The sequence below is a fragment of the Amblyraja radiata genome, chromosome 5, assembly GCF_010909765.2.
Source record: "Amblyraja radiata isolate CabotCenter1 chromosome 5, sAmbRad1.1.pri, whole genome shotgun sequence".
NCBI lineage: Eukaryota > Metazoa > Chordata > Chondrichthyes > Rajiformes > Rajidae > Amblyraja > Amblyraja radiata.
Genome location: NC_045960.1, coordinates 37,358,401 through 37,374,573, shown reverse-complemented (window position 1 = coordinate 37,374,573; position 16,173 = coordinate 37,358,401). Strand labels below are relative to the sequence as shown.

Here is a 16,173-nt window from a genome sequence, read left to right as displayed (position 1 = left end):
TGCTGTTCCCGGCTTTTAAATTCTGCCGCTAAAGGGGAACGTCCTTCCCCCTGCTGTGACTCGTTGCAATGCGCGTAGCGATATGACACGCATGCGTCCTAGCGGGGTTCTTCACGTAGTCACTCACGTGACTCCGAAGTAAAATTGTATCGCTGCTGGCAAATTCATTTCACTGCACCTTCGGGTGTATATGACAAATCGAAGTCGAAGACTGTCGCTGAAAAGTCGCGTTAGTGGGACAGGCCCTTTACTCTCTCAATTGTGACATATACATCATCTTATTCACTCAACTGGGTAAGGCCTGAAGTCTATTTAACATGTAACATAAAACTTCTCAAACAGCCTCTACCTAACTCAGAACATCTCATATTAACTATTCAGAATTTAGTTAAAAATGTTACCACGCAACAAAAGCTTTTCTTTGTACCTCGGGCAATAAACTAAATTCAACTTAACTCAAAACCTCTTGGTGTTCATCTTGCAGATCAATTAAAATGCTTTAAAGCTTTAGTTCATTCTGTTAAAATCACAGATGTCTTATTTTCTACTGTTTTTCTAATTTTGCATAATTCTCATTCTTTCTTTTCTATGGGCTTCCTACTTTCTATCTTTGCAATTTTCTCCAGTCCTTCCATCTTCAACATCTCTATATTTCTCTAATTCTGTATTCCTAATATGTTTGTAACACAATTGGCAGCCATAACTTCAAATGGTAAAGTCAGGAAGTTCAGGACTTCTTCCCTATATCCTTCTCTGCTTCTGAAGAAGGGTCTCGACCCAAAACATCACCAATTCCTTTTCTCCAGAGATGCTGTCTGACCTGCTGAGTTACTCCAGCTTTTTGTGTCTATCTTCACTACCATATAACCTACATATTTGGTCAACTGACCTAATATTGCTCAGTTATCAAAATGGTAATGCACAATATGAAAGTTACTAAATAAATGCGAGTTGTTAGCCTCATTTCAAAATCAAATCCATGTTTCATTAATGATGCATGCAATCCTTCAATTGCCAATTTTTCATGACCGTGGGCCCGTCAAAGCTGAGCATTCGGTCCCCAAATCCAATTAAGAGGATTATTAAATAGCAATCACCAGTCTATGCCCTGGCTTTCTTTGCTTCCTAACCTGATGACAAAGTCCACTGTAACTTCATCTGAGAATGGCAAATGTTACAAGAAATCAAACCGAGAACCATCCTTGTTTGCATGGCACCATACCATATTCAATATAAAATGTACTATAAGCCAGACAGAAAATATTGCCTTTTACTTTGAGATTTTTTATTGGCTTCACATTCATAGATAACTGAACATTGCGTGCAGGTGTAGCAAGCAACGACAAAAGTAAATGGTATGTTGGACTTTATTGCAAGAGGATTTAAGTAAACACGTCTTTCCTCAATTATACAGATAACTTATTCTCTCCTATAAGCCTACCAAAATCATCTTTGATTCTTTTTCCACGAATAAATTTTTTTTTAACAATAGTTTTAAAGTATGAAGCCACCACGGTTGTGGGCTGGATATCAAGCAATGATGATACAGAGTACAGGAAAGATTGAGAACTTTGTAACCCGGCGTCAAGACACCAACCTTTCCCTCAATATCAGCAAGACAAAGGGAATTGTGATTGGCTTCAGGAAGCAAACATTGAAAGTGCTGAAGAAGAGATAGTTGAGATTCAAGTTCCTAGGAGGAGTCAATACTCCTACTTTCCTGGGAGTAAATATCACCACCGACTTGTCCAGGACCACCCATATTGAAGCAACGGCCAAGAAAGCACACCGTCACCTCTTCTTCCATAGATGGCTGAGGAAGTTCCGCATGTCCACAACAACACTCACCAACTTCCACAAATGCGCTGCAGAATGCATTTTATCGGAATGCATCACGGCATGGTTTGGGAACAGCTCCATCCAAGACCGCAAGAAATATTGACTCCATCTACACTTTACAGTGCCTCGGCAAGGTCACCAGCATAATTATGGACAAGTCTCACCCCTCTTCTCCCCTCTCCCATGAGGCAAGAGGTGCAGAAGTGTGAAAATGCACACCTCCAGATTCAGATTCTGAAGAAGGGTTTCGGCCCAAAACGTTGCCTATTTCCTTCGCTCCATAGATGCTGCTGCACCCGCTGAGTTTCTCCAGCATTTTTGTGTACCTCCAGATTCAGGGACAGTTTCTTCCCAGATGTTATCAGGCAACTGAACCATCCTATCACCAACTAGAGAGCTGTACTAACTTACCATCTACCTCATTGGAGACCCTCAGACTATCCGTAATCAGACTTTGCCAAATCTTGCACTAAACATTATTCCCTTAAAGGTGCACAGTGGACAGATTGATTGTAATCATGTGTAGTCTTCCTGCTGACTGGAAAGCAACCAACAAAATATCTTTTCACTGTACCTCGGTTCACGTGACAATAAACTAAACTGAACCAAACTAAGCCCAGTAGTCAATTTATAATTGACAAATTCTCACACCTATCAAGACATAGAAGGCTATTTTAATTTATGGATGTTTGGAGGCCATTTTTGAGCAGGAAGCTATCGGTCGGTATCTGCTCCTCTTCAAATGTGTGCCATGGGTCTATTTAATGGTTGTGGTGAAGCTGTGGAGGCCAAGTCATTGGGTATATTTAGAGTGAAGATTGATAGTTCTTGATAAGTAAGGGTGTCAAAGGTTATGGGGAGAAGGCATGAGAATGGGGTTGAGAGGGAAAAATAGAACAGCCATGATCGAATGACGGAGCAGACTCAATGGATCCTGGCCTTATTCTGCCTCTATGTCTTATGATCTATGAGCGTATTTGCGCCAGCAAAAAGCTTAATTTGCTTTATCTTCCACACAATGGTAGTTCTAGAAATGTAGCACTTACTCTATACTGTATGGGACTGTCAGACTAGATCAAGACTGGAGTGGAAGCCACAAGTGTAGGTATGGAAACAAGAGTGCTGGCCACTGAGTCACAGGTTTAGTAGCAGTCACAGCTTTAATAATGTGCCTTAATAGAAGTTGTTGTAATTTAAGTAGGGCAGTGACGAGGTTTGATACTTACAATGATGTTCTGAGTACAGTTTTCTCTCACTCATTGTTTGCTTTGTGCCAAACAAAAATCTATGATTAAAGATAGTAAATAGCACAGCAAAGTAGGATTTAAAAACAAAATATATGTTATATATATTAGATATATATTAGATCACTAAAATGTGTTTAATGTATTTACCTTTATTAGTAGGATGACGTAGTACTGAGTTAAATAAAATAAATTGCATAGGTTTACGATTTCACTATTTTTATGATTAACTGCCCAAACATGTCCACATGTGAATAACCGCCATGCAGTGCAGACTGTGATAAGCACTTCTGGTAATTAATTATAGGCTATTTCTTAAAGAAATAGAATTATACATTTGAGATTACTTGGGGAGACCCCACCGTGCATGCTGATAATTGCTGTTCAAAATAATATTAATAAAAAGCCCTTAAAACACATGTTTGAGGGAAAAATAAACAAAACGTTCACTTTTAATAAAAATCCAATTGCCGAAAGTCGCTTATAGACTTTAAAACCATCTTAGTTTCATATTTTTAAATTCCATTAGTCCTTCTCTACCTTGTAATGACTCCCAGATAGCCATTAATTTCTTTATAATAAGTACTGAATGGAAATTTCTCAGTAAGCTATTGTAGTACACCATGTAATCAGTTTTCTCTGGCAATCTCACAATTGTCATAATACATTTGAACTCTTATTTGATGTCACATTGCTTCACCGTCACAAACAAAATTTATACAATGTGAATTGCTGATGAACAATGAAGATGTCAAAACAAAATTACTCACTTCACAATCACTCATGCAATAATAAAGCATAGCATATTTAATTTGTTTGGAGTACATAAAATTTAAAAAATGTCGTGGTTGAATTTAAAACTGATAGTATTTTACTGGACTCACAAATCATAACCTTTGCTCTTGTGGTTTCTCATGTCACTGAAAAATCTGGGTCAAATTCATCATTTAACTTCAGGATCTACTGTGGACGGAAGATTACTATATCCATTACTCAAAGATTGTGAAATAGATGATGGAAAGACAAGTTATTTCATTTGATTGCATCCGTAACTTCTATAAGACCAACAAACTCCATTCTTCTATGTACATTCAACCCCTTTGCCCTGCCCCGGCAAATGCAGGCATGCTTTCAGCTACCCAAACCTAACGCCCTTGTATACACCTCCAAAATCCTTTCCTAGGCCCTTTCTTAAATCTCACTTTTTGATTAACTGTTGATCACTCCATTTTTGGTTTTTACTTGGCTACATCTCTATGTTTTTTGTGCCGTTGTGCTGTGCTACAGTAGGTTTTCACAAATCAAAGACCTGCCTAAACTGATGAAACCTATTGTATCTTTTATTCTTTGAATAGAGAGATTTTCCATACACCATGTGATGTTTTCTAATTACAAAACAAATGTGTGGCACAGAAAAGAAAATGTCAGCTGTTACATCAATTGGTCCACAATCCTCATTCCACTAAGAAGTGCAGAATCTATATCAACACATTATACTAATAAGCAACTCCTCGATCCAGCTAGGACATTGCTAGGACCTAGTCAGCTAGGACTTATTGCCCCATAGCCAAAACCCTCAGCTTCTAGACTCCGTGAGAAGTAATTTAAACCCCTTCAGTGAACAAGGATTTTCCTCCTATTGAAAGACACTAAGCATAGTATTCATTTCTACTTGAAAGGCAACTATTCACTATTTCTCTAAACCAATTATATTTTCCTATCCCAATGAACAGCAACAGAGCCCCTTGTCGCCTAACCTCTGAAACAACATAGCCGCTGAATCTCCCAAAGAACCAACTCCAGCCTTAACTTCTCCCTACAACCCAACCGAGGGGGAACTTTCTCGGATCTAATACCTCACTTCAGTCACGCCAAACATGCCATCTCTAATGCCAGTGCTGCGAGGAACTGCTGGAACGTGCAACTTTATTGACTTTGTTGAGTTGTTTTTTTCTAAAATGTTTATATTTTGAACTCCAATGCATTTCAAGTCTGAAGAAGGGTCTCGACCCAAAACAACATCCATTCCTTCCCTCCAGAGATGCTGCCTGTCCTGCTGAGTAACTCCATCTTTTTGTGTCTACCCAAGCTTTTATAATCCATTGGTTCCCTCATCTGGCTGAGAATAGACTGACAGACACAAGAGCAATGTAACTTACACACTGAGGACCACCAATGCCAATCAGACCGATAGCAGACTATGAACACAACCTCAACCTCTTTTCCTGACTTTACTGATAAAAATAATGCATCTGATAAGTATGCAAAACTGTTAATTATACGTCTATAATTCATGACACATTCCAATAACTTGGAAAAATTGGCATGATCACATTAGATTCCAGAGAACTTTCATCACTCTATAGCACAAAACATATACAATTACATATAGCCTTAAATAAAACAGAAAAGGAAATTTAAAAAAAAACAATAGAACTACTCAAATACAGCACATTTCTCGAACATGCCTGTGTTTCATTAAAAAATACACAAGTAGCATTAAGCAATTCTCTGTCAGTGCCAATCACTGCAGGAGTTCTTACCTCAATTTTGGTGCGGTAAACGACCAGACGTCGGAGACCTGAGATCTTAGCAATATGGCAGAAAGCCTGAGTGTTTAGTTTATCACAGGATGAAAGGTTCAGCTCTTGGAGGTTTGGGCACATCTGAGCAATAACCTCGAGGCAAGTTTCATTCAGGAAGTGGCAACAGGCCAACTCTAGACGCACCAGCTCAAATCCACACACTTGCATGAATCTGCACAGGAAGCACAGCAATCATAGGGTTAATTCCTGTCAAAATAGTAGGCGTCAAGCTGTGAGCGTATGCACCAGGCATCACATAAAGAGGCAACGTCAGGACTAAGCTATAGAAAAACAGCAGATGTTACAGTGGAAGTGAAAAGGTGCAAAGCTCTGAATTAATATATGGAACAGATCTGAAAATGGGTCACTGGTGTGGAATTATTCACCCAATAGGTAAACTGGCACCTTACTTAAAGCACTCAAATGATGCTGGATATCATTTGTAAAAAAAATGTCTAAGATGTAAATTAGAAAATTGAATTCATATACGAAATACAGCTAACATGCATAACTGTTGCCATGATTTGTCAAATGGTCCGTGCAGCAATGTCAAACTATTGTTCAATTTCAGGAAGCAATGGAGCTATTGTGGGATTGTTACATCTCCAGCTTTTATTTGAAGATAATATGAAAGTAAGCAGAAAGTCACCACTTCACTGTAAATAAAATTAAATGCATGACAATGAAGACAAATTCACTTCATTTTGCCAATACTTAGTTACCACACAGACTGAAATGGTTAAAATTATTTGCAGGCTGCATGGCAAGATGATAAAATATTATTAAATGAAATAAGTCATGCAAAGATGTATTTTACAAGACCAGCACTTAAACACTAGGAAACACTATGGAAAGACCTATCATTTTGTCGGTTTTGTTAAATTTTGAAAGATGAGTGCGGCTGATTCTCAAAGAAAATCAATCTGTAAAATATCTATAAATTGCTACTGCAAAAAGCTGATATTTCGTAAAATATTTGTTCCCCCCAAATTTGCCTTAAGTTGCATATATACCAATCTTTGATAGAGTAATTTTCGCTTCATCCTTCAGTTGGAGGAGTTCCAAACATTTTACATATTATTTCCATTCTTTGTAAAAAACAAATGGTTGTGAACTGTTTAAAAGAAAACAAATGAAGGGGTGACAATTTGAAAATAATGACAGTTATTTTGATTGGTTCGCCTCATAAAAAAGCATCAATCTACACAAGGCACAAAGGAATAGAAACTATAATAATTCTTCTTGCGGTTGCAAATTTGAAGTCAAACAGATTGCTCATTTTCACTTTCCTAAAACCCAGGATGGCAGTGACATCAGTCCATGTCTCTGGACAGACTTTTCAATCTTACCACTTTGCCGAGAAGGAATGCAACTTATTTATAGGACTAGAAGAGAATGCGTGTACAAAATTAAAAAAAGAATTAAAAAATCATCAAACAAAATATAACTATTTTAAATAAATGTAATTCATAAAGGCTGAACATTCATTATCTGTTTTAATAGGTAATGCACTGTCAACACTCAATGCACTGTAAAAAAAATAGCTACTTCACTGCAAAAGGTTCCCTAAAACAATAAAACAATTCAGCTTATATAGAAACCATATTCTGTACAAGGTTGATGACTTCTATGGATTGTCTAAACTCCTAAGTAAAATGAGCTTCACATTAGAAGGCATAGAAGTCACATGAGGCCTATTACAAGCTGGAGGACATTCCATGCGGTGCTTTCTTGGTAATACATTGCAAAATGCAATAGTAACCAGCTTACTGATCAAGATTAATTACAATCATAAATACTTCTCACAATGCAACTGAACAATGTCCATTTCGAATGTGCTTTAGAGAAGTCAGCTTTTGAGAAAGTACTCTATTTTCATGTGGTGGGTGCAGAGTTTTCTTATCTCAGTAGAGCCACTTTTTTAACAAGATGGTGCTGGAGTGAGATCAGGAAAACTCTTGTATCCAACGACATTTCGTTCAGACCGAAAGGTCTGAATGACAAATAAAGGATCTAAGTCTAAGTCTAAGTCTAAGATTTGCGTCTGAGTCTGAGACCTGCACCCGCTGAGTTTCCCCAGCAATTTTGTGTACCTAAGATTTGATTGTTTAGAGCTGAAAGCCGCAATCAGAACTGTAATAGTAGGAATCAGGGTTTTAAGCCATTTAAATGCGTTAGTGATTTTACGATAACTCGAAAGACCCAATGGAATCGGCAGACTCCCGAAACACAAGCATAGCACAATGAGGCATCAGGGAAGCCTCCACCATGCTAGAAAACATGATTGATGTGGGGGGGGGGGGGGGGCATGCGATTCCCCCTAGCATCCTTCTAGCCAATGAACAATTGTTGGAGAACAAGTTAGAAGTCTCAAGAGCAAGACTGCTGTATCAGAGGCATGAGGGACAGCTGTGTATTTTGTTTCACAAAGATATGGTTGAGCGGCAACTTCCAGACACGTCACGACAACTTATGTGGTTTTCCATCCACTGGATGGTGACGCCAGGAAAAGGGAGAGACAGTGGCGACAGTTTCATAATAAACTCATCGTGGTGCTCTGACATGGTGGTTTTGTCCCGTTCTTGCTTCCCCCACCTGGAATATCTGGCGGTTAAAAGTTTGACTGTTCTACCTACGAAGAGAGTTCTCGGCCTTCATCCTGACTGCTGTCTATGTGCCACCTCAGGCAGATGCCAAGCTGGCATTTGAAGAAGTGAGCGTCGTGATCAACAAGCAAGAAACTACATATCCCGACGGTTTTCTCACCCTTGCCGGGACTTGAACCGGGCTAGCATGAAGGATTGTCTGCCCAACTACCATCAACCAGTCACCTTCAACACTAAAGGACCCAACACATTCAACTACTGCCGTACCACCATCAGAAATGCCCACTGCTCCATCCCTCATCTGCACTCCGGTAAATTTGATCATCTGGCCGGAGTATTCAAGGACATTTTCAACCCCTCTCTTCTGTGGTAAGAGGTTCCCACCTGTTTCAAAAGGGCCCAATCATATCAGTTCCCAAAAGAAGCACAGTGACCTATCTCAACGGCTACCGTCTAGGAGCACTTACATCAATGAAATGCTACGAGAGGTTGTTTATGGTTCAAATCAACTCTTGTCTCGGAAATAAACTGGATCCGCTTCAATTGCCTATCACCACAACATGTGCTGCAACACTACAACAGCAGGTGCTATCTCACTAGTTCTCCACACTGCTCTGGACCATCTGAATAGCAGGAGCACATGCAGTGCCCTCCATAATGTATGGGACAAAGACCCATTATTTATTTATTTGCCTCTGTACTCCACAAATTGATATTTGTAATAGAAAACATCACATGTGGTTAAAGTGCACATTGTCAGATTTTAATAAAGGCCATTTTTATACATTTTGGTTTCACCATGTAGAAATTACAGCAGTGTTTATCATAGTCTCCCCATTTCAGGGCACCATAATGTTTGGGACACAGCAATGTAATGTAAATGAAAGTAGTCATGTTTAGTATTTTGTTGCAAATCCTTTGCATGCAATGACCGTTTGAAGTCTGCGATTCATGGACATCACCATTTGCTGGGTGTCTTCTCTGGTGATGCTCTGCCAGGCCTGTATTGCAGCCATCTTTAGCTTATGCTTGTTTTGGGGGATAGTCCCCTTCAGTATTCTCTTCAGCATATAAAAGGCATGCTCAGTTGGGTTCAGATTGGGTGATTGACTTGGCCACTCAAGAATTTACCATTTTTTAGCTTTGTTGCTTTCCAGGATTGTTGTTTGGGATCATTGTCTTGCTGTAGAATGAACCGCCGCCCAATGAGTTTTGAGGCATTTGATTGAACTTGAGCAGATAAGATGTGTATATACACTTCAGAAATCATTATACTACAACCATCAACAGTTGTATCATCAATGAAGATAAGTGAGCCAGTAGGCATACATGCCCAGGCTATAACACCCCCACCACCGTGTTTCACAGATGAGGTGGTATGCTTTGGATCTTGGGCAGTTTCTTCTCTCCTCCAAACTATGCTCTTGCCATCACTCTGATATAAGTTAATCTTCGTCTCATCTGTCCACAAGACCTTTTTCCAGAATTGTGGTTCCTCTTTTAAGTACTTCTTGGCAAACTGTAACCTGACCATCCTATTTTTGCAGCTAACCAGTGGTTTGCATCTTGCAGTGCAGCCTCTGTATTTCTGTTCATGAAGTCTTCTGCGGACAGTGGTCATTGACATCCGACTCCTGAAGAGTGTTTCTGATCCGTCGGACAGGTGTTTGGGGATTTTTCTTTATTCTTCTGTCATCAGCTGTGGATGTCTTCCTAGTCCCTTTTTGATTAGTAAGCTCATCAGTGCTTTCTTTCTTCTATGATGTTCCAAACAATTGATTTTGGTAAGCCTAAGGTTTGTCTGATGTCTCTAACAGTTTTATTCTTGTCTCTCAGTCTCACAATGGCTTCTTTGACTTTCATTGGCATAACTTTGGTCCTCATGTTGATAAACAGCAATAAAAGTTTCCAAAGGTGATGGAAAGACTGGAGGAAAGACTAGATACTGGGAGCTCTCTTATTCCTGCAGTAAGGAGGCATTTAAACACATCTAACCAATTACAAACACCTGTGAAGCCATGTGTCCCAAATATTATGGTGCCATGAAATGGGGGGACTATGTATAACCACAGCTGTAATTGCCACATGGTGAAACCAAAATGTATAAAAATACTCTAATAAAATCTGACGTGCATTTTAACCGCATATGATTTTATCTATTACAAACACAGAGGCAAATAAATAAATGATGGGTCTTTGTCCCAAACATTATGGAGGGCACTGTATGTTGGACTGCTGTTCATTGACTAGTTTGGCATTCAACACAATAATTTCCTTCAATCTCTTCACTTTTGCATCTCCCTTTGCAACTGGATCCTTGCCTTGCTCATTGGTAGACCTCAATTAGTGCAGATTGGTAATTACATCCCCCCCCTCACTGACCATCAATACAAGAGCACCTCAGGCTACAAGTTTAGACCCACACTCTACTCGCTTTAAACCCATGATTGAAACACAACTCCAATGCTATCTACAAATTTGTCCATGGCACCACTGTTGGTCGAATCACTGGTGGTGATGAGTCAGTTCGGGAGAGATTTAGAATGCCCTGATTGCAGTAACAACAACTTCTCGCTCAGTCTCAACAAAACCAAGGAACTAATCAGAGTCTGAAGAAGGGTCCGGACCTGAAACGCCATCTATCCATTTCCCTCTGCAGATGCTGCCTGACTTTTGCGTTCCTTCAGCATTTTGCTTCTTCCTCAAGATTCCATCATCTGCAGTCTTCTGTGTGACCAAGGAACTAATTGTTAACTGCAGTGAAGAGCAGTCAGGAGACCATGTGATAGCTTTCATTGTTTGGTTGATAGTGGAGAGAATTAGCAGCTTTCAATTTACTACGCATGAATATCTCAGGTGACCTGTCCTGGGACCAGCGCAGAGATGAACTCATGATCCTACTTTCTTTAAATTTCAAGAAAGTAGATAAGTCTAGATAAGTAGATATTCTAACAAACTTCTAAGATGTATTGTAGAAAGTATCCTGACTGGCCTGGTATGGCAATTCCAATGCGCAGGAACGCAAGAGACTACAGAGAACGGTGGACTCAACCTGAACCATCAAGGGCACTGCCCTCCCCACCTTCAAAAGCATCTACAGCACAGGCTCAACATGGCGGCATAGAAAAATAGAATATAGGTGCAGGGGTAGGCTATTGGGCCTTTCGAGCCTGTACCGCTAATCAATATGATCATGATTGATCCTCCAAAATCAGTATGCCGTTCCTGCTTTCTCCCCATATCCCTTGATTCCGTTAGCCCAGAGAGCTATATGTAACTCTCTCTTGAATACATCCATCATCAAAGACCCTCACCATCTGGGCCGTGCCCTTTTCTTGCAGCTACCATCTGGCAGTAAGTACAGAAGTCTGAAGTCCCACACCACTGGGTTGAAGAACAGCTACTTTCCTACACCCATCAGGATCTTGAACCAACTTTTACATCCTAATCGTACCGCAGGAACAGAACACTACTGACCATCTCTTGCACCACGATAATCTATTTTTCTAATTTGGATGTGGAGATGATGTTTCCACTAGTGGGAGAGTCTAGGACCAGAGGCCATGGCCTCAGATTAAAAGGACGTGCCTTTAGAAAGGAGATGAGGAGGAATTTCTTTAGTCAGAATCTGAATCTGTGGAATTCATTGCCATTGAAGACTGTGTAGCCCAGTCAATGGATACTTTTAAGGTGGGGATTGATAGATGCTGATTAGTATGGGTGTCAGGGGTTACAGAGTGAAGGCAGGAGAATGGGGTTGAGAAAAAGACAAATCAGCCATGATTGAATGGCGGAGTAGACTTGATGGACCGAAAGGTCCAATTCTGCTCCTACAACCTTTGAACATAGTTCTGTTAATTGTACTTGTACCTCACCTATGTATATAACATTACATACTTGACTCAATTTGATATCTTCTACCTCCAATGGTTCAAGGAGCTTTGTCTTCTCATTTGATTTTCTATTACGGAAGATGCTCCAAAAACAGTCACCTGTCCTTTAAACGGGCAATGAAATACTGGCTCAAATTGTGAAGCCCACATCCTTGTGATCATTGCTTGTGACATTAATTGGCACTACAAAAATTGTAAAGGTTAAATGTGCTTCCTTGCATGACTGGAAGAAGTCAACTCAGTGGCCATTGCTTGCTGCATCAGGACCATATTATTAATGTAGTGGTGGCTGATCAACACTGACAGACTGAAATGTTTAACATACTTGGTACCACCCTTGGGTGGATTTTATTCGAGAATGACATTAACACTAACCTGCTGAATCCTTGCATGGTGATATATCCTCTATTCCCTGTCCAGGACAGATTTAACCACTGCACATGAGCACATCGTGCATGAAGGTGTTCCAGAGACGCATCATTCAGGCCGGCCCAGTAAGGTTGTAAGCTCAGCTGGACATACTGAAGAGGGTCATAGCAATGCTGGTGTAGCAACTTGCAGGTCTGTGCCAACTGGCAAAGGTCTGGTATTGTCAGGTGACTGAGAATCAGCTGGATTAACTGTGAGAGAAACAAACAGCATAAGAAACACAGGAAGAACATTGCATTCTACTCACTAATGTACCTACACATATAGAAAAGACACTTTTGACAAATTTATTACATTCCTTCAAAATAAGTGTTAATGTGGGAATCTTAATGCTTATTTTGCTCGTCAACTAACCTGATATGATGCCATTTATTCCTCATTTTGCTTCATTGTAATAATCACCCAATTGACTATTTACTGTCATGAAACTCCACATGCACATCCAAGATGATGCCCAGGCCAGGTGACACTTTGTGTGCAAGTCATAGAAGTGGATCTGCAACCACACTTTCACATTATCGCTCCATTCTTTTAAATCTCTACTCCTACAGCTGTACACAGTGTCTGGGTCGATTGTAATCATGTCTTTCCGCCAACCGGTTAACAAAAGCTATTCACTGTACCTCGGTGCATGTGACAATAAACTAAACTAAAACGTTAGGTAGTGCCCAATGCTCATCATGCTCAAGTCAAATTTTGCCCCCTCTCGCCAACCACACTTTCACATTTCCAGTGGGAATAAACGCAGAGATATAAGGAATATGAAGCAGATTTTTTACTCCTCAATGGATTGAGAGGGAGGATAATTTCATTGCTTCTCCTATCATCTTCCAGGTTGAACACAGTACAGAGCAGGGATAAATGAGACATCTCTTTAGTCTGTCCAATGTGACTACTCACTAGATAAATGTATTCAATGGTCAAGTTAAACGGAGGAGAAATATTGTATGTGTTATTTATGGTTGAGGAAACTTTTTGTGCCACTTGCAGAATAAGGCTCGAAGCACACATGCAGGGAAACGACAGCTGGAACATCCGGATGAAATATATTTGGATAATGCCTTGGATACTTGAACTTTGGTGGGGACTCACTCCACTTTGGAACATTTTGCAATGATAATGTCCACAGTAAATGAAAAACTATTTTGCATGTAAATCTAGTCCCGACAGGAACTCGTCTGACAAGACCTTGAGTAGCAAAAAAAAGTGGAACTCAGTGGGTCAGGCAGCATCTGCAGAGAGAATGGACACATTACATTTTGGGTTGGGACTCTTCTCCAGACTGATGGAGTAGGGGAGAGTAAGTTGGTAAAGTGAAGTAGTTGTAGTGCCAAGTGATCGATGAGGGGAAGTGTGGGGGGAGTGAGATTGATTGGTAGATGAGTGGAGTTTGGTAATAAAGGCTAAAGGTCAAAGTCAAAGTCAAAGTATCCTTTATTGTCATACAGACTTTTCAGTCTGAACGATATTGTGTACCTTGCAGTCATAACATAGAATAAAATACCAAAACACACAATGAACGCAGTTTAACATCCACCACAGTGAGTCTGCCAAGCCCTCCTCACTGTGATGGAAGGCAAAAGTCTTAAAGTCCTTGTCTCTTCCCTCCCTGTTCTCCCTCTGCGTTGAGGCGATCCAGGCTTTCGATGTTGTGACACCGCCGGGTGAAGGTAAGTCCCGCGGCCGAATCCGAGCTCCACGAACGGGCCGGTTTAAACTCAGCGGCCTGGGGCGGACGAAGCTGCCACCTTCCAGCCCAGCGGACGAGCTGTTGTTGCGGGAGCTCCAGAGAACCGGTCACCAACCTGGGACATGCGAGCTCCCGACGATGTCGTCCACTGGGCCCGCGGCCGAGCCTCCAAAGTCGTGTCACCGCCGCCGCAACGCCACCACAGCCCCGAAGTCGGCCAGTTGGTAAGTCCAGGCTCTGCCTCCGGAGCCTCGAGTCGGTCCCAGTTGGAGGCCGCCAGCTCAGCTCATGGCTACACCTTTGACTCAAAGTAGTGTGTGTTCATAAGATCATAATAATGGGAGCAGAATTAGGCCATTCGGCCCATCAAGTCTACTCCGCCATTCAATCATGGCTGATCTATCTTTCCCTCCTAACCCCATTCTCTTGCCTTCTCCCCATAACTTCTGACACCCGTACTAATCAAGAATCTGTCCATCTCTACATTAAAAAATATCCACTGACGGCCTCCACAGCCTTCTGTGGCAAAGAATTCCACATATTCGCCACCCTCTGACTAAAGAAATTCCTCATCGCCTTCCAAAAAGAATGTCCTTTAATTCTGAGGCTATGACCTCTAGTCCTAGACTCTCCCACTAGTGGAAAAATCCTCTCCATATCCACTCTATTAAAGCTTTTCACTATTCGGTAGGTTCCAATGAGGTCCCCCCTCATTGTGGTTGTGGTTGTGTATGCACACTGGTGCTGGAAGTATGTTACAACTGCTTAGTTACTGAAGATGTGCGTACCCTCTCTGTATAAACCTGCTATCACACATGCACTGTGGCACCGAATAAGCATCTGCTCCTTAATTTGATTCATCCATGGCCTTCCTTTCAATACCCTTAAAAACACTTTTTTTTTCACCTGTAACAGTCAACAGTACGTCTCAGATTCTTTTAAAATGTGATCTCTCCAACATTCACCACGGCAGATCTTGAAGACTATCCAAACTCATTACTTCCAAAGCAAAACAGAAATTAGTGGCGTGAAAAACAATTCATGAGCTTTTTTTTCTAAAAAAGAAACTGGCTGATGGAACTGCACTTCTTGTTCACAGCTGTCCCCTTCCCTTCTAGAATGTTCTCTTCCTTTAATCAATTCCTTGATAGTATTCTTCAGTATTTACTGCGTAATTTGAAGTCCTGACCATGACTCCATACAACTGAATAGGTACTTACAGAATAGCATTATAAAAATCCCTCAAGTTTACTTATGCAATAGCACTTCGGGGATGAAAGCACTTTGATTCCTTCTGCCTTCAAACCCACGACCCCAGAATGATAATAGGTGAGATAGCAAACAGTTAACCTAGAAAGAAAACTAATATCATTTACATTGGGACAAAACATGAACACCTAGTGCTGCAAATAATCTCCATGTCCGGCAAGCTATCAGTGGCTAGCAGTTTATGCTTTAGCACTACTCCGCATCAGAACGCATTCACGAGGCTGATATGTTACTTACTAATTCAATCTCTCCTCATTACCATGAAGCAGAGACTCTGGTTTTGTTTTAGTGAATCTCTCCTGTATCCTATGCATGCAAATAATGGGCTAGATGAAACAAAATTGCAAGTGATTAGCTGTTTAAATGGCAGTAAGTCTGGGACTTCGGTAAATGAGCTGTCAATCTTGGATCCCAGATGGAATCTAGTGACAGAAGTCAGTCTAGCTGGGATTCTCCGGCAATGTGTGTGTAAAAGAGGCCAGTACAAGTTGCATTATCTGGTGCATGATCCAATTTCCCCCTGATTTCCATAGGGAGTGTTGAGCTGGGGATTGAGAGGCAAATGGAGAGATAGGTTTTTTATTTGAGGAAAGTTATGCTTTAGTATTTCCTGATTAT

General features: G+C 40.7%; 1 protein-coding gene across 5 annotated transcripts in view; it reads right to left on the bottom strand.

Moving 5' to 3' along the window:
- The window catches only part of fbxl4 (F-box and leucine rich repeat protein 4), an 89,793-nt gene that overhangs the window by 25,907 nt on the left and 47,713 nt on the right, over positions 1–16,173 (bottom strand). For all 5 annotated transcript variants that reach the window (XM_033021041.1, XM_033021044.1, XM_033021040.1 and 2 more), the window contains 2 exons: positions 12,543–12,787; positions 5,627–5,840 (listed from right to left, as the gene is read on the bottom strand). In XM_033021041.1, the coding sequence (XP_032876932.1) occupies positions 5,627–5,840; positions 12,543–12,787 (459 nt within the window). The remainder of the gene's footprint in view (positions 1–5,626; positions 5,841–12,542; positions 12,788–16,173) is intronic.